Genomic DNA, 27032 nt, shown 5'->3' with positions numbered 1-27032 from the left:
TGATTTGGCAACACTGCACACTTCACAGGTTTTATTTAAATAAATACACATTTCTCTGACTTCCGAGCATGTAAAATATCACCTATAAAGCTGCTTTATGTACTGGAATGGGGACACAAGAGTTTTCAGTTGAGACAGCCAATCTTTTCCCCTTAGTTAGTAACCTTCCTGCAGTGGGATATGAAGGGAATTCAGTGAGAGCGTTCACATGAGAAGCATTCTGAAAGTTTCTCACAGGGACTTTTTCCAGTGCAGGTTCACACACCCAATTTAACCCTGGTCCACTCATGAGCTCCACATATAGACAGCCTTACGATTTTTACAGACTTTCTATTGCTAGATTAGATAGAAGTGTTCATGTATGTGTCTGTGTGCACATGTACATGCATATATACAGAACTCAAAGGTTCAACACAAGATCTCCATCATCTTGTACTCAGCAACAATAACAAAGGCAGAAATGACAATTCTGTTAAGATACTTCAAACACCATGTGTGTTGCTATCATATACCCTTTTACAAATATATAAACACTTTCTACAGGAAAAAATGTTTCATACATTAAATATTGACAACCTTGTAATGTATTAAATACATATTTATTCAATATTTTATTAAGATTATTAAAAAAAATAATCTTAGATACTCTTTATTTTCACAAGGTGTATGCAATTATGATGAGTAACCACCTACACTTACGCTCTAACAGCCTAATCTACACCCCATCAACTTTAATGGGCTTTAGATCAAGCATGTGAGAGCGCTATAACAAACACTGTTTCAGGAGGTAATTCCCATGCAACATCAAACTATGACAAGACACAAGAGGCTAAAAATGGCTCATCATAATTTATTTTATGTTAAAATGTACAGCTTAGGGGGGTGTTGCTTTTTGCAGATTTTATTTTTGTTGCTTGGGTGGTTTTTTTTGTGTTGATTTATTTTTTAAGTGACTGACTAAAAAGATAACAGATAAATACAAGAGTGTCACTGGGTCCTATTTTTACATGTATCAAGCCTCTTCTGTTCGGCCCTTACAGTCACTCTGTACAGGTACAAAGGCTACAAAAAAGGAAGCAATATAAACAGACACAAATAACTTTTGCCTTTTTACATGCGATCTGTAAGCTTAGTTTGAGCTATTCACACGCTACTGCTCTATTTTTTCCCTTAAAAAATAACTCCAATATTTTATAAAGATAGAAAAATCTACAGATGGAATGAAAATGTAAAGTTAGAGGCATTTCCATAAAATAGCAACTTTACACCAAATTCACTACTTTTTTTTAAATCCTGCCAAGTATCTGGACATATATGAAAATGTTTCAAAACTTGACAAATAAACACTGAGATGTTTCAATCAACAAAAAAACATAACAGTATTTATAAAACAGAAAGCTGCCTTTTTTACTACCCCAGCCCCAAAGAAACTGGTCACAAAAATGGAAAAGAGTCTCAACTTTACACTAAACATACAGCAATAAAACCCTTTGAACTAACCAAAATGTGAATAGCTTTTGCAGCTTTTTTTTATTAATTTTTACAAGTTTTATAATTAACAAAAATATAGTTCTGTTTTTTTTACCCTTCAAACTAGGGTAACCTAATCAAGGCAAAAAAATTAAGAAATGGCTTACTGTTAAGCACAACACTTGTACAGTACTACAAAATGCACTGTCACTAACAAAGACATTAGCGGCATGCAGAAGTGTCACCTTCAGAAACAAAATAATACAATAAAATAACTGCTAAAAGGCATTTACATGTGGGGAAAGGAGAGAAAAAAAGCTCACGATCCAGTACTGTCTGATAGTTTTGGAGTCTATTTATCCACATTTTTAATGGGAGCAGGCACATAAAATGGCTCTGAACCATCAGCTGCTGTGTTAATTGCAGTTCATAGAAAGAGTTCTTCCTTTCCAGAGAACTTCAAGCTCAATGAAATAAAAAATGGAAAACCACTTAATTCCCCCCGAAGAAAAAGTTTAATCCCACAAAGTTAAAAAGAAAAAAAAAGAAGAAAAAATAAAGAAACAAAACAACAAAACAAAAAAATAAAGAAAAAATAAAAACTTGTATAAGGCTTTCTGCTGCATACAGCTTTTAAATGGTGCCAACAAATGTTTTTGCATTCACACCAATTGCTGGTTTTGAAATCGTACTCTCCAAAAGATACTTGTGCAGATCAATCCAATATGCCAGTTTGGTAGTCTGTCTTTTCAAAGGGCCTACCTTCTCATATAGGATCCATTAAGAGACTGTTTAGACATGCCTGTATTCATGTAGCCATGATGCCCCGGAGGAGTGTACATCATGTTACTGTGGGGTGCTGTCTGCATTGGTTGCTGTGCATATGGCTGGGTTCCCATCATCCCCATCTGCATCTGCATAGGGTACTGGGGTGTCTGATTCATATACCCATGATTACTGTGATATCCACTATTCATCATTGGCTGGGACATACTATAACCATTCATAGCATTAAGGGTATTCATATTCATGTTCACTGAATTAACATTATAAGCTGGGGCTGGCATCAAATTTACACTCATGTTCATACCACGCTGCATCGTTAAGGTCCGCGTGGGCCCTTGCATGGCCACAGTCTGTGAAGCACGCCCATAGATCTGTGGCTGATGGGCTGCAGCAGCAGGTGGCAGTGGCGTGGATTTGGTTCTCACAGAAACGTGACCTTTGCTGGCCATCTGAGTCTGCAGTCTTTGGGTGTGGGAGATTCCAATGTTCGATGAAGCCATATTACGCTGCAAAAGGGGAGGTGGTAAATTCATGGGAGGAGGAGTAAGGTTGGGGGGAGGGGTCATTGTAGCCTGTGCTTGGGGTCCTCCAGGAACAGCATGTGGAGACTGAGAAAGCTGAACAAGCCCTGTATTACTTAAGGGGGTTGACAAAGAGGCACTGTTTGCATAGGAAGTTACAGCAGCTGAATGGCTGTAAGGCAAAGAATGATCCATAAGCGTGTTAGTTAACTGTTGCAGTTTGGCAAGGCTGAAGGTGGCAGATGGCTGTGAGTAATGCCCTGCTCCAAATTCACTCTGCCCCATTCTTTCATATAATCCAATGTTGGCGTTGCCAGTCTCAGGTATTTCAGTTAACTGCATAGGTGGTGTAAAATTAGCGGCCATGCTGCATTGGGACAATTGTTGGTTGCTGCTTGGAGGCCTTTCAACAACACAACCTTGGGGAGATTTTACATTACAAGTGGGCGGAGAATTGATGTTTGTTTGCATCATACTGCAGCTTCCATTAATGCTAGACATCTGCTGTGTCACTGCACAGCTACTCTGTGTTAGGTTACTAGATGTCAGGCTACTGTATGAGCAACTGTTTTGAGAAGAGTTGTTTCCACAGATACTACTACCCATTGTAGAATCATAACTGCTTGGGTTTTCATAGTTTTCTGTTGTGCTCTCAATGCTCCCTAAGTCACTAAAACCACTATCCACAACTTGTTGCGAATGATCAGAAACTGAGGGAACATCCATCATTGGGCTGGTCTCCATGTTCTGTAGAGACGGCACAGAAATGGCACTTTGATCTGGGCTGATCTGAGCATAGTTGTTCTCTAAAGGAGCAACATTTGGACTATTAACAGAACGAACTGACTGGCTGGGATGAGAGTGCACAGATGAAACCGGGCTACTGTGGTCAGACTGCTGACAATCATCTAGTGTGGTCATCTGGGGACTTTGGTCATTATGGGTATAGTTTTGCAAACTTCTACAGGCCTCTTGAGTCTCTGTACAGTCCTGAAACGTATCTTCATTTTCACTTGATTCTTGGGTTAGAGACTGTACTGCTTGAACTGTCTCTGAATCAATCTCCATGGTCTCAGTACTATCTCCCTTGAAACTGGAATGTAATTCTTCACCAGCTTTTTGGTCCTGGTTGTTATCTGTATGATCATCATCAGATTCAGGCACTGGGTCTGAATCTGTACCGAGTTCTTTCTGGTCACTTTCACACTCATCAGCTGCAAGGTCAACACCACAATCCATTAAATCCTCCTGATTTGAATTACCAGTTTGAACATTTACGTCTAAAAAAGATTGCTGTGTTTCCAGCATTTCTTTGAAAGCTTCACCAGGCAATTCCTCTTTCTCCACTTCTGATGAACCCATGTGGCTATCATCTTCATCATCTGCATCGTGATCCTCATTGTGAGATGGTTCTTCATCCTCTTCCTCCTCCTCCTCTTCCTGATCATCCAAATGCACAGACTCCTCTTTTTGCAGAAACACCTCTTCCACTTTCTCTTTTTCATCTTTTAAATCGATTCCATCTTCTTCCACATTGCTTTCTTCTTCCCCAGCTTTCATTGTGTCATCTTCTTGTTTTTCAAAGGGTTCACTGGGTGGATGCAGAGGTTCACGTTCTACCTCTTTCACCTCATCATCTGGTGGCAGTAATATTTCAACACGGTCTTTAATCACTTCCTCCGTAACAGCAGTAACTGAGCAGGGCTTATCTTCAGCTACTTCCTTTTGTTCCTCCACCAACACCTGATAGTCAGGCTCCATAGGAGTCTCAGGTGGAGTGTATAAGTTAAGCTTAAAGCCAGGTTTTCTTTCTTTGCTTTGCCTCCATTTAGATGGACCACGCTTAACTCCTTTGGGCCAACCCTGCTTACTCTTTGAAGGTTCAAGATTGTCTTTAGTGCTTTCTTCCAACACAGCTACATCCTCTGTATTACCTTTGGGAGGCAATAAACAGAGACAAAAGGAAAGTCTTAGCTTGCATAAACTGAACAATATTTCAAACATAAACCCAAAAGTAATTATAAACTCAAAACATATTAAGAAACTCTGGAACAAGAGGCATAAACAGATCTAAAACCACAACAGAATGACATAATATCCACAGCTCAAACACACACGAATCTGTGAAGTGTTCTTGTTCAGTGGCCTTTTGACAGTGACTATCAGAACCACCATTTATACACTAAAAGAATCCCAGATATTGAAGTCACATGCAAACTAAATCCTAGGATCTTCTCATGGGAAGCATATCATGACAAAGCTCACAGTTCAGGACAAATGCAACAGATGGCTGAAATTAAACAAGAATGCATCTGAATATTAAATTAATCCATTGATTATTAAAAAAAAAAACACCTTCCCAGACACACAAAACACATTCCTTCCTCTTCTCTCTTCCCAGTTACCACTTACACACCACAAAAAAAGTAGAATTCTCAGGATAAAATATGCTGTCCTTGGGAATGTAATGGCTTCAGTGACATTCCTTTGCCAACTTCTGCCACTCACTGCAGTGTTAGAACACTCCTACAATCAATTCATGTGATGACCATGGTTTATGGACAGATACACAGTACCAATCTAGTTAAAGTGCAAACCTGACCACTGGGACATAGCTGGAACACTCTGAATTTCCTACTATTAGTTTAATTCATTTCCATTGAGAAGCAGGAAAAAGTGCTAATATTCTAATGTACCGGTGCACTGGTTTGGAACAGCACCAACATTTGTAAGCATAGTTGCTCCAGTCACACAAAAGCTGTTTAAAATAGAAATCAGTGCCTGATCCCTCCACTGAGGATTACAAAGATTAACTTCCCATGCAATTATGAAAATACTAAAATAGTACCCATTAGCTTCTATAGAAATTACACAGATCTGAGATTCCAGCCATTCATTCTGGAATTAAAACTTATACACGTAACTTGAGAATCAGGAAGTCAAGGGATGAGTGTATGTTCAGAACAGCTCATTAGTAGTTTCACTCTCCATCCATTACCTTTTCTGCCAGGAAATATCCCTGAAATCAAACTAGATAACCAGCTTTGAAAGGACACAGTTTTAACTACCTCTTCCCTTTGTGGGGAAAAAAACTGTAGGGACCCTAGTGTTGAGACCCTAGTATGCCTAGTGTAGCAAACATTCAATTACCAACAATACTGAATGGAAAGGTACTTGTGCAAATCAAATCTTACTCTTGGCTTGTATCCTTTACTAAGGATACAAAAGCAGTATTAGATAAGATTTCAGTGATACCCCTACTCTGTTGTGCATTAAATACCATGCTGTAGGGACATAAAAGTTGCTTCTGGCAACATGACAAGGACTGCAGTGCTCCAGACTAAAAAACATTTGTTTTCTGAACACAAAACCCAGAATATTAATGGGTCATGAAAAACAGAAGTAGTAAACACAATCAAAACATGAAAAATCTGAAGCCTTCACTGAATTTTAATGAACTAAATGAGATTAATGGCTCCCGTAGCACCTCTAAGCAGGAAGCATTATGATTGTAAGACTTTAAGACCAAAATGGCTAAATAAAAAATAGCTAAATAGATCTCATTAAAAGATTTTCAGATTTCCCAGATATATGACAAAAATAAACACTTCCTTTGAAGGCCACTGATCAAATTTTGTGAAGATGTAAGAAAATTTTTGGCTTACTTGTACAATTGTCATCACTCCTGTAACAAGTATCTTTCTCTTCCTTGCTCTGCTCTTCTTCCTCCTCCTTCTCCTGTTTTTGCTGCCCAGGTTGATACTCGAAAACTTTTCCAATTACAGGCTTCAAGTCATCATCTTCTCCATCCATCTCACAGGTAGGTTCCAGCTGTGGCATGGGACATTCTTCATCTGAATTATCAAATGGCTCATTCAACACCTCTGTTGTTTCAGAAATTGTCTCTGTGGTAACACTGCTATTAATCCTTCTGCGTTTACGCCCCCTTTTCTTTTTCAGTATGAAAGGTCTCTGAAAAATAATTCCACAAATATAAGTCTTCCTACATACCTGTTTGTTAACTGAATCTGGGCATAAATAAATCAATTTTTCTAAACATAATTTATAATAATGTATTTACTGATTAAAAAAACCCCAATGAAATTTATGTAGACAGTTTCTAAAAGTGAAACATAAAACAGGCATGCATATATGCACACAGCCTTTCTGTACACAAAAATTAAGACTAGAATTTTCTTCATATTGTAGTGACTTTAACCTTCTGTCAAATAATATTCATACCAATATTACATTTCCCAACAGCCTTCACATGTATCAAATTCTATACTTCTGCATTTCTGGCTTCTGCTATTTTAGAAGCATGCATATAGAAAAACAGGTAACAGCAAAGAAAGCGACCCTCAAGCTTCACACTGATCTCAAGAATACACTAAAAGAATCCTATACTTGGCTGCTATAAAGGAAAAAAAACTGTTCAACAATTTATATTTCTATTATTATGCATTCTCAGGGATTTACAGTAACTTTTAAGATTGCTCATCTAAAGTATAAACAAAAAGACGCTCCAGTTCCCTAATTCTAACCAGACATGTAAATACATATACTAAGGCCACTGCTTTAAAATTTTGGGATACTTAGCTTACTAATTTAAACCACTCAAACAGCTGATGTTTTCAATGAAATTGTTAACAAGCACTGCCATAATCAGAATTTAACATTTAAATCCCTTGGAATTTCGGAAAATAGGCGTAAAAACAAAACAAACCAACCAAACCCTCTTTTAACAGCATCTGCTTTTAAAAAACAGTATTTCCCTTCAAGGAGTTTCTGTATCGTAGACAAGAAGGTAACAAACACCACAAGCTGTACTCCATCTTACAATGAATAAAGGAAAAACCATTAAAATATCAAACTAATACCAGTGCCAAACAGCAGAGGGCAACCAGTATTTTAAAAATTAACAGGAAATTTTTTGTGTGTGTGTCACTAGCATTTTACAGTTCTGTCAAAATCGAAAAGATGAAAGAATGGACTGAGAGGAAGAACCAGAAGGCAGGAGTTGTTCAGTGTCCAAACAATACAGTACAGATTACAGCAGTCTAAGAAATGTTCATAAAAGGCCAGATAATTATTGCTGAAATAACAATGTGATTGAAATCAGAGATAAATGACTTGAAACCAAACCACTGAAGTAACACACCTTTCTTTTTATGGCCAGGGACTGTGGCTTTGTCAGCCGGGGAGGCGAATTCTGCTGATTTTCATCCCCACCATCCTCCTCACTGCTTTCCTTCGATTGCTCTGTGGATTGCCCTCGCTCCCCAACCACTGCCACACTTTCTGGAGATCGCAAATATTTATTTTTAGATTGTACTTTTGCAGGTGATTGCCTACTATTAGTTCTTGTGGAGAATATTTCTTGCTCTTCCTTTTCCCAGCAGCTAGCTTGTTCCATCAGACGCTCAGCCTGAAGGGTTGAGGTTAAAATAACAGGTCACTGAAACGGCATTTACTTAACCATATCCATTACATTCAGCTAAAGAGTTACAATAAGTCAACCCTGATTAGCACTGCTGGCTAACTTAGCAACAACATTTCAGCTGAATCATCTAGTAGCTCCTTTACAACCGTAAGGATAACAAACCAAAGAAGATTGCATTTCATGGGATATTTAGCACTATTAATGATGCAGCGAATTGATTTAAGTCCTTTAACACTACATTACATGCCCACTGACTGGATCACTTTGAGCAAGTTCATAACACAAAGAATCGATTGACACTGCAGCCCCTGAGCTCTGCTCCAAATTTGATCTGATTACATGCTCTTCGACTACCTCACGAGTGATAAATACAGCTCCATGACAAGTGATTCAATGTTTAAGTTATCATATTAATTCCCAAAAAGTTACCATGTCTTGCTGCACAACCTCCAAAAACTGCATTACAATAATATCTGCATCCTCTACCATTAAGCAATGGTCAAAGTTAAAACTGCTCTAATTTAAGACAGCCTAATGTTGAATATTCAGAGTAAAGAAATCCAAAGGAAGGGAAATTCCGCATAAGAAGTTGCTGCTATTACCTCCTTTTCTGCTTCTCTCTCTTCTTCAGAAACTGCAGCGTTGGAAACTAACAAAGGAGTCCATCTCAAGCTTTCAGGATCTACTTCATTGATACGTGGATTCGCTTTCAGTTTCTCCATATGACTTGAAATCAGCTTTTCCCTTCTAATAATTACAAATCTACAATCCAATAAACAGTAACTTATTTTAGAATGTAATCTCCCAAATCAACCTTCCTACAGTTTAAATCCTTATACACAATAAAAAAAATAGATGGGTAACTAAATGGATACATCAAACTACAAATATCAGCTGACACACAGAGATAACATGCTTACACTACTGTCTGTTTACTAGGAGGAAGTGAGGAAACAGAAATATATGAAGTGAAAGCACAATGCTAAACATCACCAGGGTAACAGAGAGGAACATAAAGGTTTTATAATTGACTACTCTAAATGTATGCAGGAGGGTTAGGGTTGGCACTTCAGTAACTGGCAGAACAATTTCTGATTTTAATATGACACATAAGCATAAATAGGAAACACTGTGGATCATCAAATAAAGAGTGAGAAAACCATTAACATTATAACTGGCAATGGCAGCTAACTGGACAAGAAAGCGAGTTAGAAACACAGGTTTTCTAACACAGAATAAACATGTAATTTAGCCCTATGCTGATGCAGTAGAAAACAATTTTCTTATTAATATGAAATGAAGTAGGTGAAGACTAACATAAAGCACACAGTGCTAATATACCAGCATGTATCTTGCCACAGTCCCCTGTTACAAAGAACTACACAATTCTAAACAACAAAAAAATTCGGTGTTTTTTAGCAAGGCTTTCAAATGTTGTAAAAATCAGGCAAGTTAAATGACAACACTGCTTTCCACTGACAGAATGCTTTAAAAAGAAAATAAATTCAAAACCAGGTGAACCCTTTTCACAGAATTGTGACAAGTTTTTACTTCACTACATGTGAGAAAAATGAACCAAGTGTAGAAAATCATAAAAAGCCATACAAATTTCCAAGCTTGGTCTCTAGCAGGCATTTCAAATATGTGATTTCTTTCCCTAGCTAGCCACTGGCCTTCTGGATACCTTGAGCCAAGTTAGTTCATCTCCCTGTCTAAGCTTTACTACCTGTGAAAAAATACTAACTAACCTTGTTTATACAGTATTCTGATTTCTGTAGATGAAAAAAATATTATTTTCCAATGGGGTGTCAGTATTCAGGGTCTGTAATAATTTGTGCCAGGGTAGAAGCTGCACATAAGTAATACTGGATTCTACCTTAAAATGCATTTATCCCATCAGATTGTCCATAAATAAACATCCCAGAAAGTTAATGTTTCAGTGCAGTGACAGCCCTCCTCTTAATACTCTCATAACACCATCCTGTAAAGCTCATCTCCTTTCTTAATACTCGTATTTTTTTAGTTCAAAACTTCCTAGCTTTGAATACTAGCTCTGGTGCAAGTGACGCTGAGCTATTCCTGATACTCATTTTTTTCTGGCAACTGTCTGTAAGGCAGTTCTGCTTATTATAAAGTTTCCATGATTGGAATATCCAGTAAGAATTACTAAGCTCTTCAGAAACACAAATACCACTGAAAGTCATTCAAGGCATTTTACAAAAAAGAGCCCAAACAACAAAACCACCACACTTAAAATACGTAATTATCAATCAAGATCATTAAGAATTAAGATATTTACAAAACAGGCGATCAGTTTCTCAACACACTAACTTTCAACATCTATCGTAACATTACATAGAAAGTTCCATTCCCAGTACTTTGGGAAGGAGGACTTCATGTGGAGCTGATCAGATCCAACAGCTTGTGTACATTCAGTCATGATTGAAAAAAGGGATATATAAAGAAAGATTGCCACCCACAAACCCAGATTTTTCCCTCACTGGTATTCAAAGTAAGATATTTGCAAACAAGAGTTGGGAATTGTACTTACGGAAGATGATACTGAATGAAACAAAATTCTTCTCTGAAAATACTTCAAGCTGGCTGCACCCTTCTAAATAACCATTAACGTGAAAAGAGGATCCAAAAAACCCCACCATTTGTATAGGGAGAGAATTCTTTACCCCATCAGCAAGACCTGGCTGTACTCACTTCTTCAGTAAGATGGTTATTATTCACATTGAAGTTTACACAGACATTTTTCCCATCAACCATTTCCCAAGTAGAGAATGTGAATATTTGGTCTCAGTATTCTTATTTTTATTTTTCTTTAAGCAAGATTCACTGACCTATCTTCTCTTTTATCAATCATGCTATGTTGTTGCAGCGTTGTGGCAATATCATGTGGGCACATTCCAGTAGCTCGACTCATTCCTTTGATGCTGATTTGTTTTTCATGGTGGCAGTTAAGGTATTCTAATATAACACTTTTCCAGTAAGCCAAGTATGAGAGACGACCCAGATCAGACAATGGCTTTTCAGGGGATCCTGCTTGACCCTCTCTTCTAGAAAGTAAATAGCCTACAAGGAAAAGAAATAGAAAGCCTTATTGAGATAACAAAACAAAGGAATTTTATCTACCCCTTAAGAAAGGTGGTATTAATGTCATTTAAGAAAGAGATTCGTTTTCCTCACTATAGCATTACAGGAAAAGATTAAATCCTTCTAGGAGACTCAGATCTTAGGAAAATCAAACATTAACCACACCCCCAACCAACCACACATACCCCCTCCTTAATCATAAGGAAAAAAGAAAAAGCCAACATGTTTCAGAGCTGGTCTCATCCTACACAATCTCATTTAGAGCTACAACTTCCTGGCCTTCTGAGAAACTTTTACACCTGAGCTACATCGTTGAAGCCAAAGAATTTTCAGAAGAATCTCAAGAGGAAGTGTAATGGGTAGTATCATTTAAGTATTTTTTCTTCAAGATGTCCCAGCTGACGTAAGTTTTTGATTAAACAGTAAATTGCATTTCAGTGGTAACATACAATTCACAAGTTGAATTACCAGAAGAGTTACTTAGAAGAAATAATAATAATCTCCCTTAATGTTTAAGAAGAGTCACATAACTCCAATTCACAGTCTTCAAAACCAGTTTCCAATCAGCTATTATAAAACACAATACCTTTATTTTATAGTTGATGTATGTTGTAAGTCCTTTTCAATTCTCTTCAGTTTTAAGAAACTTCTACCATTTAAAGAAGAACACACTTGCCTGGTAGTAACTTAAGTCTTGTATTTGCCACCATTAAAACTAATTCAGGAATAAAACCCCACAATTAACAAAATGTATCCTTTCACAGTAGTTCATCCCTCCATGATACATATTCCACACTTTACAAACACTACCAAAACATGGACCTTGAACACCAGGCTTATAAAACCCTTATTCCAACATAAGCACAGACATCATGCTTATGGAATGACTTTACTCAATGTAATCTGGAATCCACCAACATGTACAGTTCTTTTACCTTCCGATATTCTCAAATACTTTTTTTTTTTATGTTGGAATCCCTCCTTTTAGTCTTCAAAGATCGCTTTAACACCTATCTACTGCAACCACATCCCATTTGCTAAATAAATCCCAAAGTTTCTTCGAATCAGGTTAATTGTAAATTAAAATCATAGGATTAACATTCAGCTTTGAGTGAAGCAGTGGCTATTCCCTTATTTTGCTGTATGCTCTATCATATGCAAACGGTGTACATTCATACATCTATTTTCTCAAATATGTAAAAATATGAAATGCACATACACATACACGTATATTTACTCAGCTTCAAATAATGGTCTTCCCTTTTTCAGAGGCAATGCTAAAGATCCACAATAGAATTTGAAAAGAGTCAGATAGTCATCATATGCTAACACCCAGTTTGCATAAAGATGTTTACACAGAAAAGCAGACATCCTACTACATTTCAAGTGGTCAGTAACAACACAGATACTGAAATAAGCACTGTTCCCTACCTATTAGCATAATTTATGAAAAAACTGTCAGAGCTTCAGGAGGAATACCATCCCACATCTGCCCACTTCTACATAGCATATAGATGCTTACATAAAACCTGCCTTCATCTGCATGGTACCACTGAAAACTCAGCAAGTAAATTTATTCAGTTTTACAGAAGAAACACTACTTTAAAACTTAAGGAAGGTGGTTTACCATGTGAAGTTGCAGCATATTAAGGTTTTTTAGAACTAGATGATATATCATTGTACTACATGTAACTGTTCTCAAGAAGGATAAACCAAACCACATTCAAAACCTTGTTACATCCTTAAGAGATTGAAGGTAATGAATTTTACTACTTCCAACTGTACAAAAGGAGACCTATAACACCTAGCCTATTCTGCATGATTTTAGGCAAATCTTCACCTGTACCTAGAAAGAATTTTGAAATAGCTTGTTCACAACACATAGTGGTAAGTTTTATACTAAGACACTGTTGCAAAACTGCAGCTGCACAAGAAGTGAAGAAATCTCAACACAGAAAAATGGAGAATAACCTGTATTTTTCAAATAAATTCATGAGAACTTACAGCTGCTTTGAGTAACTTTGCAGTTTAACCTTCCAGCTTCACACTGAAGAAAACACATACACAAATACAAAGTGTTTGTAAGCTGTTTGCAAGACCTGCATTTCATTCCTGTATTTCATTACACTTGAAAATTACTTTGACAAGAACTTTCTTCCTCTGCTTCCATTTTCATCACACATAACAGGGCTGTAACTATACTTTCAAGTATCATACAAGGCTTAGTAAGAAACCAGTACCAGAGTTTAAATCATTAGTTAAGCAACCACAAGTAGCTTTACAGTTCTACTAGTATCTCTGCTCAATGGATCTTACCAACTGCTGGGAACTTTGAGGCTAATTTCTTAGTAGAAATTTTCTCATACTTTTACTCTGCATTAAAGCAGTATCCTTCAACTGTTCTACAAGGTACCTATGCTTATTCAAGATACATTCTATAGAATCAAAAATATAAAGTTGAAGCAACAGTCTCAGTTACATGTAGCCAGCACTGAATGGAAAGCTTCTCCTAAAAGAAATTCTGTGATTTGAATGACATGCATTAAAACAAACCTACCAAAAAGACGCCAAACAAAACTGATCTCAGTTGCAGGTAAATAAAAAACACTAATCTTGGTTTCTTGTGTATCTATCCTGAAGCATCTGAAATGAGTATAATATACCCTGTTAAACACATACCCCCAGTGTCATTGTGTCTACCTAAGTAATGGATAGCCACAAGGTGGAAACTTGGAAGAACCTTCTGAAACTATAACCCCTGACATCAGACCATGAACAACAGCAACATTCAGACAACAAAATACAGCTCCTCCCCACCCAGCCCCCAAAAGCAAACAAGTCAGAATATAAGTTAGACACATACAAAATAAACTAAAAACAGAACAAAAAGAAAAATACAACAACAAAAAAACCCTCAACCAACCCCTCAACAGAGTATAAAACCTAATCTAGAAGAACAATGATTGTCTATCTTATTTTCTGGGAATGTGAGCGATACTATCTCAAAATTAAATAGCCAAAATACTATGAATGATTTTTATTTCTTGCATTATCTCCAGACTTCATACTGAAGCAACATGCCACATGTAATTTACAGCCTTTGATTTTTTGGCAGACAAACCTCCCCAGAACCACCCAGGTTTTATCATATTCAAGATTTAAAACAATTAGAAGGAATTCAATCCAAGAACTGTGTATGATGCATGTATTTCATGCCTTCAATAAAAATTCAGGAGATAATCAGACACTAAAACAGAAAGAGATTAAGTTGCGCAGTATCTTACAATTTCAATCTACATCATCCCTAGTATGTAACTTCCCTGAAATAGCTGCAGCATGCTCCACAATGCTGTAGCTCACACGAACAGTTACATAAAAACAAAGCACTTGCATGAAAATGAAAACTTGAATACGTCTGTGTCAGTCTCCAGAAACTTTGTTAACTCCTGGTATTTTTATGTTCCATTCTGTCTCTTAAAACAAACCAAATAACATGAGATCAGAGGTCTGTCTTGATAGTACCCCGTTCTGTCAGTGACAAACAGAAGAAATACCCACAAGATAGATTAGAACAGCCAACCACCTTGTGACACTCGCATGTCAACAGCATTAGTCTGCCTCCGGCCAAACGAATGGAACCCACCAGATTTGTATCATCCTCACACCACTTGTGATTTTTTAAGAAGTTGGTATGACTTGGTAAGTATCACTGTCTTCTACAAGCAGAAAAGAGTTTATCTTCCTCCTCCATTCACTGCATTTACCTATGTGCTTGCTAGTACGAGCCTTTATTGTCATGTCCACTAATATGCCTGGTACTGATGTGAGATGAACTTTTGTCTCCCTAGGTCTCTCCTGAAAATCTAAAAATCAGCATCATACCAGTCCCCTTTTCAGTTCTGTGGCATGAAAGCAGTTTTATGCATACAAGTTATAAACTGCCATAAGCAGCTTTAAGTCTCCAAATCCCCAAGACTCATCCTTTCTTTCCCTGTCTTACATATTTCTGAATTTCACTACCGTAGCTTCCTATTAAGCATAAATCACACCAGTTTTAAATATGGCGGATGTAGTTTAGTTTAAGGCAGCTGAACTGAATTCTATTATCTACTGAAGAAATAAAAACATGTCTCTTTGAACTCTGTAGCAAAGGCAGCCCTCAAAGCTGTAAGATGTCAGAGACGAAGATTACATAGAGGCCACTGGCATAGAAAGAAGGAGCCAACAAAGACACTAAATAACTGAACTGGTATACTGAGAAAAATCAAGTGAACGAACTAAAATTGACAGAAAGAAGTCAAATGAAGTTTGAAGACATTCTTTAAGGATTCACCTGCAACCTGTGTGCTCCCTATACATGCTTTGTATTTTATAGCAATGAACACATCATTTTATAACTTCATTTCGGATAAATGGTCAAAGAAAAGAGTTCTAGCTAAAAAAAAAAAGTTCCGTTTCTTTAAGTATGTTTCAGACTGACTACAATCGTTATAAAGCCATAAGGCTTTCAAGGCAGTCAAGTAACTTAGCCTGATTCAAGTAAACCACAAAACCCAAGCTCCCACTCTTATCCCCCCTTCCCTCCAGCCCATTTGTGAACTGGATGTAGGTGTGTGAATTACACTTGGCTGTGTGCAATACAAGAGAGCATGGCTGCACTGTGGCTCAGTTACACTGTGGCATGCATACTGCTCAGGATTAAATAAACACTTCCATTAGTGGTTTCCTATTCACCTAAGAAACAGGAAAACTTAGCCAATATGAAGGTTTTAAACAAGTGTTTTTGATGTAATTATATTTACTATTCCTATAAAAAAACCTCTGGAATAATCCTAGAAATGCTGCATTTTGTATTAAATGCAAAGATTACTTTTTTCAGCTTGAGTAATCAATAATCGGTTGGCAACCACACTTTCAACTGTAGCAGATTAAATTCTAAGGTTAAAATGAGGGCTGTATTTGGCTTGTTAAATTAAGAGTATTTGTCCTTTTTTTTCTGACATTATCACTACATCTCTTGTAATCTCCACTGGCCAATGTAATTAGACATTTTACTGAAAATTCAACACAGCCAGAACACAATCCACCCAGAGCCTCTTGAGGCAGTTTCAAACCAATCTACTCTGAAAAATGACAGCAGCTTAACCTAGTATTTTATCTGTGTTCTATCTGCATCTGACAGATCAACCTCACCACACACTGTGCCACAAGCAACAGACGCTGTGCTCATCTAACCTAACTCCTCCACTCCCTGAACTTCACTGCTTACAGGTAGGCAGGTTCTTTGAGAAAAGTGCCACAAAGGCACTTCATTCTTGTGAGGTCATCATGTACGATGTTTAACTATTGTTCTGAAAATTACCTGCATCATCTTCAACAGAAACAGACAGAATCAGCAAAAATGTGGCAGAATGGCAAATGAGAGTACTGAATCTCATTCTGCACTTGGACAAGTACTTCCAGATATTCCAGTTTGTTTCTCCCGTGCCACTAGCAACAAATTAATGTATTTTTCACTTATGCACATTAAAAATTAAAACAGTCTTCACAGTGGACCCTGAGTGTCGGCATTTGTGAGTTCTTTGTTTCAGGTAGGACAGATACTTTTTGTCAGCTACAAAAAGCTGGAAATAAGTTTACACTGAAAAGTTTAAAAAAATTTATCTAGGAAACAGTTTTATGTATTAAACACAAAGCACTGGAGACAAAACCACAGTTCTGATCCTATTTAAGAAATCCTGTTCAATATCACTTTCTAGAAAATCAGTAGTATCTCTCTGAATAAGTCACAAACACCACTGAAGCATGTATGTTATGTTCAAGCAACAGACACAGAACTCAAAAAACCCCCAAACCAAACATCTTAAAATTAGTGTGTATCCTACCAGAGTATTCTAGAGTTCCCATCTTGGATCACCCTAGCTGCTCCACAGAAGACAGCTCTTCAATTTTGCAATTCGAACCTTCATCTTCACTTTTTGTTTTTAATCATCTACAGATAAGATTGGATTTTACCTTAAAGAAAAGCTGCAGACAAATGCAGGGGGTTGTTTGTTTTTTCCCCCCCAAAACAGAACCACACTGGTGATAGTTTAATGCAAGAAAAGAAGCTTTACTTCATAGCAAATACTCATTATAGAAAAACATTTAGGTTGTTTCAATCCTATCCATTCACAGAACTGTTAAGAAGCAGAACAACACAAAGCTCTCATAGGAGCAACTCTTACAGAGCAAAAGAACTGTACAGAAAATGCAATGTGGCAGAGGTCGCTAGCTGAGAATAACAGTCTTTCGGCAGTAACCCTGCCATTATAACCTACTGGATTTGGAAGACTGGACTTCGCAAGTTAAGAAATCCTTTTCTGTTCAGCTGGGTTTCATCAAGACAGTTTCCTCTTGTGCTTTCTAGGCTACCACTTTCCATGCTTCCTAGTACAACTGCTTGATCATCATAATAGTGTCTTGCTTCAAGGAGGAAAATCTCTATTGTGAATCTTTATATGTGAGAAAAAGACTCACCACCTTTGTAAAATAGAAAGGATCAAAATTTAAGTATCATTGCAATAGCATTAATTTATTGCTTATGTATTAAAATACTCAAGAAACAGACAACACTTGTTATTGCATCTGAATTATCTTCCAATAGATTTTAAGCCCAAAATGTCAGACAATATGCTTGTATTAGGTAATGACTGAGAATCAGGGTGGAGAAATAAACCATATGGAGGATCTATTTCAAATTTATTAATCGTGGCTTCCAAAATTAAGTTTCTTTTGCCACTGTTATGCTCCTCACAGCAAAGGCAAACAATGTTTCCAAACTTGCTCAAGCCTTGTCTGCATAGAAAGTCCATTTTAAAAACAAGTTTCAACTGACATGAAGAAACACATAGCTTAGAACTGTCATGTTGTTATCTATCAGAATCCCAAAACAGCTACTGAGCTGCTACAACATACAGCATGTCATAGTAAGGTAAACTATCACCAACTTCCATTTGCCTGAGACTTATCATCTGTATTTACTGGTATTCAGCAGCTGTACAGTAAATGGCTTAACTGCCTGTGAATCAAGGACAAGACAGACACCAAAGACAGAAGCAATGCTGCCACTCCAAGGGATATGCTTGCTCTCCAGCCATGCACTAAGGCCACTGCAATCAAATTAATCTGAACAGCTATACAGGATTGCTGTCAATGCACAACTAACTCGATTTTATCTTACTGGACCTGTTAGTTTTACCAACAATAGTCCTACGTCACTGATTATATACATAAGCTTGAAGAAAGCTGCCAGTGTTGACTACAACATCACCAAGTTCCAGTTCGAAACGTGCCTGTGCAATACAGCACTTAACAGCTTGCTGACAACGCTTTACTTGAAAACTTCAAGTTTACTTCCAAAGTAAATTCTCCTACCATGAGCTAATCTAATGCTGACAGCAAAAGTTTCAGGATTTCTATTGTTATTAAAAAGTGAAAAAAAAAATAGTTTAAACAAGTATGGGACTCCATGAATTGGTAAGACAGACAATTATAAGGAACTTAAGGCAAATACATCTCCTATTATTTAGGTTACATCTTGGAAAGCACTTCTATGATCTTGTAACCAGACAAAGGATGGGGAAAGTTCAACACTTGGTTGTTTTTGTGTTTTGGTGGTTTTTTGTTGTTGTTGTTGTTGGTTTTTTGTTGTCTTTTTTCTGTTTGGGTTTTTTGTTTGTTTTGGGGTTTTTTTTCTTTAATTTGGGGGGGTTGTTTTGTTGGGGTTTTTTTTGGTTTTGTTTTTTTTTTTTTTGTAGTAAAATTGTCATTGCATTTTTGTCAGTTTTACACACTGTTTTCCTATCAGGAAATACTGCACCTGGCATGAATATGCCTTCTAAGCTATATATGCTCACAGCTGTTTAAATAACAGATGACAAACTCAAAAGGTATTTCAATTAATCACTTGATCCAGAGTAATTGCAAGATAAATAGGAACATTTGGACCTCAAATGCATGGTGCACTTCCTCGCCAGCTATACGGGCTAACTGCACTGCAGTTAACACATGCAATTAAGCATTTAGATCATATTGGTTATTCACCTCATCATGCTATGGACTTCAGCAGTCTGCAAGGAAGTCCACTGATCTAGCCTACCTGACAGTAAAGGCAGATCAAAAATTAACCAGAGCTGCTGGAGGGCAGCAAAAGGATCACAACAGTGTATTGATGTCTCATAAACAGGAGTTAAACAGGAGCAGGTTTTAGTCTACTGGTCTTTCCCCAGTTCTAGACTGAATGTAGCCTTCACAGCAGAATTCTGTTGAGAAACACACACCTTACATTAGAAAAATAAGAAGATAATGCTATGCTAGCATTCTGGCCTTCAGTCTGATTCATAAGAATAATAACTTTTCCTCACATACTTTGTAACTTAAACCTGTCAATCTCAGGTTCAGTTATCCAGGCACATCACAACCACACATATAAATGTTTACATACACTTCTACACATAGCAACAGTATCCCAACACCACTGAAGTAACTCTCGTACAGAAGACAGAATCAAGTTACTTCTGAAAGCTTTCCAGGTAAACACTCGTAAGATGCCAACGCACTGTTGAAACTCTGAGCAAACAGGAGAGCTGCAACAAAAAAGAAATCAAACTACTGCCCCAAGTTGGAAAGAGCTTGAGATCTTCTTCTCAGAGCCTCCCAGTCATAAAATGGAGCCTTTCTCAAAGTCATATGCAATAGATTGTGCTCAGAAGACTGCCGTTATGTAATCGCACTGTTTAACTCAGATTTATATTTTGTTAATATTTGTGTTATAATAAAAACATATTAGTGAGAATCTAGCCAGAACAAAAGAAGCAACCACTAAACTACTTCTCTATGACAAGCTCTGAGTTCTTCTCGGTCTCTTTAAGGGCCCACTCCCACAAATTAATTGCCAGAGTTGGACAGACAGAATCAAGCACTTTTGCATTAAATTTTGTTTTGTCTGAAGCATTACAAACTAAACTAAGTCCCTTAATATGGAGAGAACTTGTTTTCACGCAATGTTCTGTATCAAACCACAGATCTGAAGTAACAGCAAGTGCTAGCAACTTTTTATAATACACCAGTATCTAAAGTGAAGATTTTCCTCAAACCAGCAGGTCAAGTTAACCTAAGAGACTTCCTTTCGTCTTACAAAATACCAAATACTTTGTCATGAAACGATATGAACAAGTTGTGAAGACACAGGTTCAAAAGGGTAGTTAGAAAAACCAAAACAGTTGAGTATTCAGACAGGGCAGCTCAATGCATCTGGGTCAACTCAGCATTCCAAGTTCAAAGGTAGGACCATGAGTGGGAGGCAGAAATAGTTAAGGTTAAAATGTGAGCTTATTAAGATTCCTAAAACAGTAATTCATGTTACCATTTTTCCCTTAACTATTCTGCGTGCCTCTGAACTGTTCTTAGCTATGTCAATGGGAAGAAGGTCAAAGATAGAGGACCTGAAATAGGTGTTAGTACCCTTTTTGAAAGCACTTTTGAGGCAACTTCAAAGGACCCCAATGCCAAGATCCACACAAACACTATAAAAAAAAAGAAAGACTAGCTGTAACTTGAGATGCTTAGATCAGTGAACAACCTGCTACATTCTCTTTTCTTCTTTGTCTGTTTAAAGAAAAGCTTTCTTTGTGATGAACAGAGTAAGCCAAAGATTCTCTCATTATTGTTACAAGAAATAATGCCAGTTCTCATTCCTCTCCACATCCTCAAGTAAACTCAACACAGGGGGCCCAAAACCTTTAGTTCCTCTATAGAAAGCTTCACAGAAGAGGTTAGGGCTAAACACATGCCCTTCATGAAGGGAAGGAAAGGTAAAGATGACTGCATTATTGTCAGACCAACAAAAGGTACCCTTTGAGTGAATTAATTGGCTAACACTTATTTTACCTGTGCCAGTTGCTAGTAAACCCCCTTGAGTGGAGGTTCTGTGTACGAAGTGGACTACTTATGAGCAGAGTGAAAGTGTAAGCAAGAGAAAAGGACTTCAAGTACCCTTGCATGCACAGAGGGCATGAGTTCTGACTACCAGTTCAATGGATACATTTGTCAGTAGGTTAAGTAGCTTAGAAAAATTGTTTACAAGGCTCAATTGTTCTTGATTTTATAAGCAATATCTGAAGTTATTACCTAAAATTACATTTTTTAATTATTAAATGACATTAAATGGTAAATTGCTTATACAACTGTAGCTGTGGAATGAATGAATATAAGAACTTCCATTACCTTTCTGTGTTTAGTGCTGACAGCACATGAATACTGCTGTTAAAAATGTATCAAATGTGCTTGTTAGAAAGCACTGTTTTCCTTCTTACCAGGTTTATGTACTCCTACAAGACTCAATTGACAAGACAGTAAAATGGACAGAGCAGGCGATGCCTAATATAAAGAATAAACTGAATATGCCCAGAACTTTTAAACAGCACTGAGGCCAACCAGCACAGACAAATGGCATCTCTATCTTTAAGCTCCAACTCTCAGCTAGAGTGTTAAGCTGGTTGTTAACCTAATTCTCCTAGACTCACAGCTCAGGAAAATTGTTACCACACTTGGAAAGTGACAGATGCCCTGGACCAAAACTGCATCAAGGATGGATGTGACAGTTTTAGAGTAGATAAGCAAGTTCCAGAACCCAAGAGCTTTTTCTATTATTGTTTGATTCATACCTACAAAAGACAGCATAGTAATATGAAAGAAGGCAAACAAAAGCAAAATGGGAAGTCACTATTGGGAAGTCAAAAGGCACATCTAGAAAAATCTCTGCAACTACTGTATTTGCTCAGCTAAATGGTCAAGATATACAGAGTCTTTAAGACAGGAGGAGATGTGAATTGCATTTGTCTTATGTGAGCAGCAAAATATCCCTGCTGCTCCTTTGCTGTACTACAGCATGCTGTAGAACAGGGAATTAACCAAGATTTAGAAGAAGGAACCAACAGATGAAGGCAATTATTAGGAACACTTACAGCGATACCCGGCTAGCCAGCAGATACAGAAACTACATGGCAAAGAAAGTGCACATTACCTACCAAGCACCAAACACAAAAATCCATCTACCACACACATTACAAAAAGCTAAGCCAAAGACACAACAACCTGCTAAATATCTAGTGTTAAACAAAACAGCAGTAAACAAGCAAAAATACAATAGATTTTTTTTTTATAAGAAGGTGCATTACAGAAGTGATGGCACTGGAAAAAACAGACATCCATTAAGAAACCCACAAAGTTATCTCATTGAGGTGGTATGTCTTCGCTGTGCCTCAACAGGGCAACAGGATACAAAATACCCACTCTGTCCACTGACTTGCTGCAACAGAACTACACTCTGCAGTCAGAAGTAGCAATTTCTGATCATTAAATATGCACTACTTAATTAAAATCTGTTTTCAGCCATCAGTTCTCAGCAGATGGCTTTCTCCTGTTCATTAATGCCCTATTAAAGACAGCTTTGTCCAACAAACATTTGCTTTCATTGTTACCATGATTGGTCTTGCCTTTTAGCTGTTTTCAATGCTATCTGAAATTAAGATGCTCTTCAGTTAAAAATCTTAGCTCCTGTATCTGAAGTGACATGCTCACCTTTTTTGTGGTTCTGATAAATACACAGTGTCTTCAAGCTATATAAAAGCGAAGCCAAGAAATCCCAAGAGGCTGATTTTCTTGGAATAATCTTAAGTCAACAAAGCTTGATTCAAAATCCATCTTTATTCTCCCCTCATCTAAATCTCAGCTTGACAGAATGCTCCTTATTAGTTATTTAGGAAAGGCCAAACTTGTGCCTTCAGGTCAGCAACATAATCAATCACCAAGAACAGAACATAAAATAAGCAGCAGCATTCAAGCTCCCTCACAAATCCACAGCTCTCACAGACACTTTCAACTCCCTCTTAAAGAAAAAAGAAAAGAAAGAAGGCAGGTAATGCAATCTTTCATTTGGACACAATACATCTGTAAACACACCAACAAAAAAGACCTAAAGATCAACCTAGTCAGTAAAAAAAACAACCAAAACCAACCAACCCACAATGATTCAAATAGGGGCCACCAAAGGCAGTAAGTGACATAAACATCTTTTATACTGATCCTTAAACTCATGGCATTGACTTCATAAGTATAGTTTGAGAATACATTTTTCAAATATATCCTACTTAAAAAATACGCTGTTTCTGTCCACCCTCAGCCTCTTATTCTTACTCTCTGTTGTTTGGCACACCCTCAGCAGTAACAAAATGGTTCTTTCAGGTTTGTAATGTGAGAAAGGGAATGCTGAAATGCTCTTGGCTAAAATAAATCTTATCTTTATAAGAATAAGTGAAAAAAAATAGTGTCCCACTTCATCCCCATCTCAACCCTGTTTGCAGACCACAGCAAAGTAGAACTGTAAACAACTTTTTTTTGGAAGTGTGTTTATTCCTAGATTGTATTTCTACCATTTTTCAGGATTTGTCTCAGCAAACTGGAAAACACCATAACACCGCGTTTTGGAAAAGACCAGTGTAAGGACTATTTACAAAAGAGTTCATTATTCCACAAACATCAGAGTTTTTCAAATATTATTTCTGCTTCTCATCCATATTTGATTAAAGTGCTTACCCACTGAAAGAAAATCCTTCTGATGTTCTTATTTTCATACCCCATCCTCCCCCCAAAAATATTACTTTCTGGCAAATTCATTATTTTTCATGACCAGATTAAGGTATTTAGACTACAAATTCTACATAAACACATACCAAAAAAGTAGATCCAAACACTTGCAGCTCAATGCAGCTCGGGTCCAGCTTTAAACAGCATGCAGGTCAGAAGTGGTTCCCAGCAGTTCCATTAGCATACCAAAACTTACATGCCATACATGTAAAATAAACACCTCTGATCTCTCTTAATACACTTCCTCCATCATTACAGCATCCACCTCCCCAGTCACCAATCTACTTTAATTTTTCCAGGAGCTGATTTATGTATTAGTATAAAGAACCTAAGTTTTTCTCAGGTCAAGGTCTGTGCCTTGCCTCCAGATGAATACAATTTTAAACCAGTTACCCTCCTTCCCCTCCACCTTCTACTACAAGGTAAGTCTACACAGGTACTTAACACAAGACAAGGCTACATAGCAAAAAAAATGTGTGAATTCATCACAACAAAGAAGAGAACTATGTCTTTTCATCAACTTGTGTCCTCTTTGCCCTTTTAGCATTTCTGCTAAATAGTCCATCATTGCTTCTACATTCAAGTATTCTTTAAAGAAGAAGCAATACCATTTCTACATTGTAACGCTTTGCTCATTTGCCTCATTCCAGGCGCCTACCAAAAATGAAAGCCTTTCAGGAAAGAAAATGCGTCACCTTTTCCAGGGCTCTTCCTTCACTGATACAATACTTTTTCAGAGCCACTGTAAAAACTTCAAGCAACATTTTTAGTCTATTCCATCACTTAATTGCAACATGTTTATTGTATTTAAAAGAAGTTACTCATCTTCACAACAGAGATGACATTTTCTCAAATGACAGTATCATCTATCAACCATATGCTGCCCTAAATGACAGCCCACATGTTAGTCCATTACCGGTGTTAAGTTTTGTTGTACTTGATTTTTTTGGATGACTGCACAGAGTGCTTGACAAAAAGTTATTATTATCAGGTTTTCAGAGAGGAGTAACCTATTTGCTGTTAAAGCAGAAAGCCTAGAAACACCATTGCCAGAACCAGACGTAAGAGTTATCGAATCAACCATATGGCACAGCAACATTTCCACATCTTCTTAATATACCAAAGCAGCACAAAGCCAGCATTGAAGATGGAACTAGAACAGCAGCTCACTGTCCAAGGTGCAACTAGCTATGGAAAGCTCAACCCTGACTACTTCTGAAGACACTACAAAAATCCAAAACACAATCAATTAGGCTGTAAAGGACCTTAAAGATCTTGAAGTCTGACCATTACCCCAGGACTGCCAAGTCCACCACTAAACTATGTCACTAAGGGCCTCATCTACACTATTTGTGAACATTTCCAGGGTCAATGTTGCCCACTGCTGTGGGCAACCTGTTCCAATGCCTGACCACCCTTTTGATGGAAGAAATTTTTCCTAATGTCCAGTCTAAACATTCCCTGGTGTAGCCTGAGGCTGTCTTCTCTTGTCCTACAATCCACAGTAATAGACACAAGTGAGAAAACTAGGCCCAAAATTGTCTAAAAGAAAGTCTTATTTTCTATCAAAAGTACTCTTCTGTCTGTACCAGAAGACAGAGCTTTTGAAGTATTGGAACCATTAGGAAGTTTGAAATCATTAGTTGAACCTATAAGGGAAAATGGCATTTGAATTACGCATATACAGAAATAAGCAGTTTTATTTTTGAACAATATTCATGGAACTGTTAGAACAAGTCCAGAGGAGGGCCACGAGGATGATCAGGGGACTGGAGCACCTCCCATATGAAGACAGGCTGAGAAAGTTAGGGATGTTCAGCCTGGAGAAGAGAAGGCTGCGTGGAGACATCATAGCAGCCTTCCAGTATTTGAAGAGGGCCTACAGGGATGCTGGTGAGGGACTATTCATTAGGGACTGTAGTGACAGGACAAGGGGTAATGGGTACAAACTTAAACAGTGCAGGTTTAGATTGGGTATAAGGAAGAAATTCTTTACTGTGAGGGTGGTGAGGTACTGGAATGGGTTGCCAAGGGAGGTAGTGAATGCTCCATCCCTGGCAGTGTTCAAGACCAGGCTGGATGAAGCCTTGGGTGATATGGTTTAGTGTGAGGTGTCCCTGCCCATGGCAGGGGGGTTGGAACTAGATGATGTTGTGGTCCTTTCCAGTCTTAACTATTCTATGATTCTGTAACAGCATATCTACATGGAGCTGATACCTTTTCAAGAATACCTTACACACTGTCCCCATTCTCATAAATACAGGTCTATGCTACACATGTCTGTGGGCCAGGCTTCATGCCTGAAGTAACTCTCTGGACTCAATCCAATATGCTTACCACTTTTGTGTAACTGTGCCCTAAGCAATTAAGATCTTCCACATTTCCATAGAGATGCAGATGTTCTGAAACAAGTGCAAACTGGAAAGAATTCAAGAATGCACTTTATAAAGGTATCCATACTTGGTTTGCCTGTTCATTATCCCATCACCGTCCCTTACTTCTCAATGAAAGTGCACACAGGACTACATCTGTCCTTACTGACACCCATTTTTAGCACAGAATATTTCACCAGTTCAGCTTTTGCATACAAAAGCCCCTAAATTGTTGTGTGCAGACAAGTGATTGTAAGAATTTGCAGCGCAAAAGAGAGGACAAGAACTGAGATAAAAGAAACAGGCTTGAATTGCAAATCTTCAATCAAGTTCTTCAAACCTGTAAATTGCAAATAAACAGTCCACCCCATCAAACCTTGTTCACAGGCCTTTGCTGAGAAATTTCCTGCTGAGGGGCCATGTAGGTTAATGACTGTTGCTATGAACCTAACTGGGTAAGAAAGTGTATCTCTCACTCAAGTTACCAAGCTCTAAATATTGGTAATGATACTGCCCCCCTTTATCAATTGCTTTGGTGCTTACTCATAAAAAGCATTTAGGAGAAAAGACATAAGTTTTCATTAACAGTTTACTGGTAGAGACAATTTTTGTTCCTCTCATCCTGTGGAAACTTGCCTTTCCTGGTGTTAT

The 27032-nt window shown here is 37.6% G+C and overlaps 1 protein-coding gene across 2 annotated transcripts in view; it reads right to left on the bottom strand.

Moving 5' to 3' along the window:
* Nucleotides 1-836: 836 nt before the first annotated feature.
* KAT6B (lysine acetyltransferase 6B) overlaps nt 837-27032 on the bottom strand; it is a 106987-nt gene continuing 80791 nt past the window's right edge. For both annotated transcript variants that reach the window (XM_031052233.2, XM_031052234.2), the window contains exons 12-16: nt 11070-11301; nt 8823-8982; nt 7939-8205; nt 6443-6749; nt 837-4711 (exon numbers count right to left, since the gene is read on the bottom strand). In XM_031052233.2, coding sequence (XP_030908093.2) covers nt 2229-4711; nt 6443-6749; nt 7939-8205; nt 8823-8982; nt 11070-11301 — 3449 coding nt within the window. In that variant the 3' untranslated portion in view covers nt 837-2228. The remainder of the gene's footprint in view (nt 4712-6442; nt 6750-7938; nt 8206-8822; nt 8983-11069; nt 11302-27032) is intronic.

This window comes from Melopsittacus undulatus, chromosome 8 (genome assembly GCF_012275295.1).
Source record: "Melopsittacus undulatus isolate bMelUnd1 chromosome 8, bMelUnd1.mat.Z, whole genome shotgun sequence".
Lineage (NCBI taxonomy): Eukaryota > Metazoa > Chordata > Aves > Psittaciformes > Psittaculidae > Melopsittacus > Melopsittacus undulatus.
The sequence above is the reverse complement of the archived record's forward strand: the minus strand, read 5'-3'. Positions and strand labels throughout refer to the sequence as shown.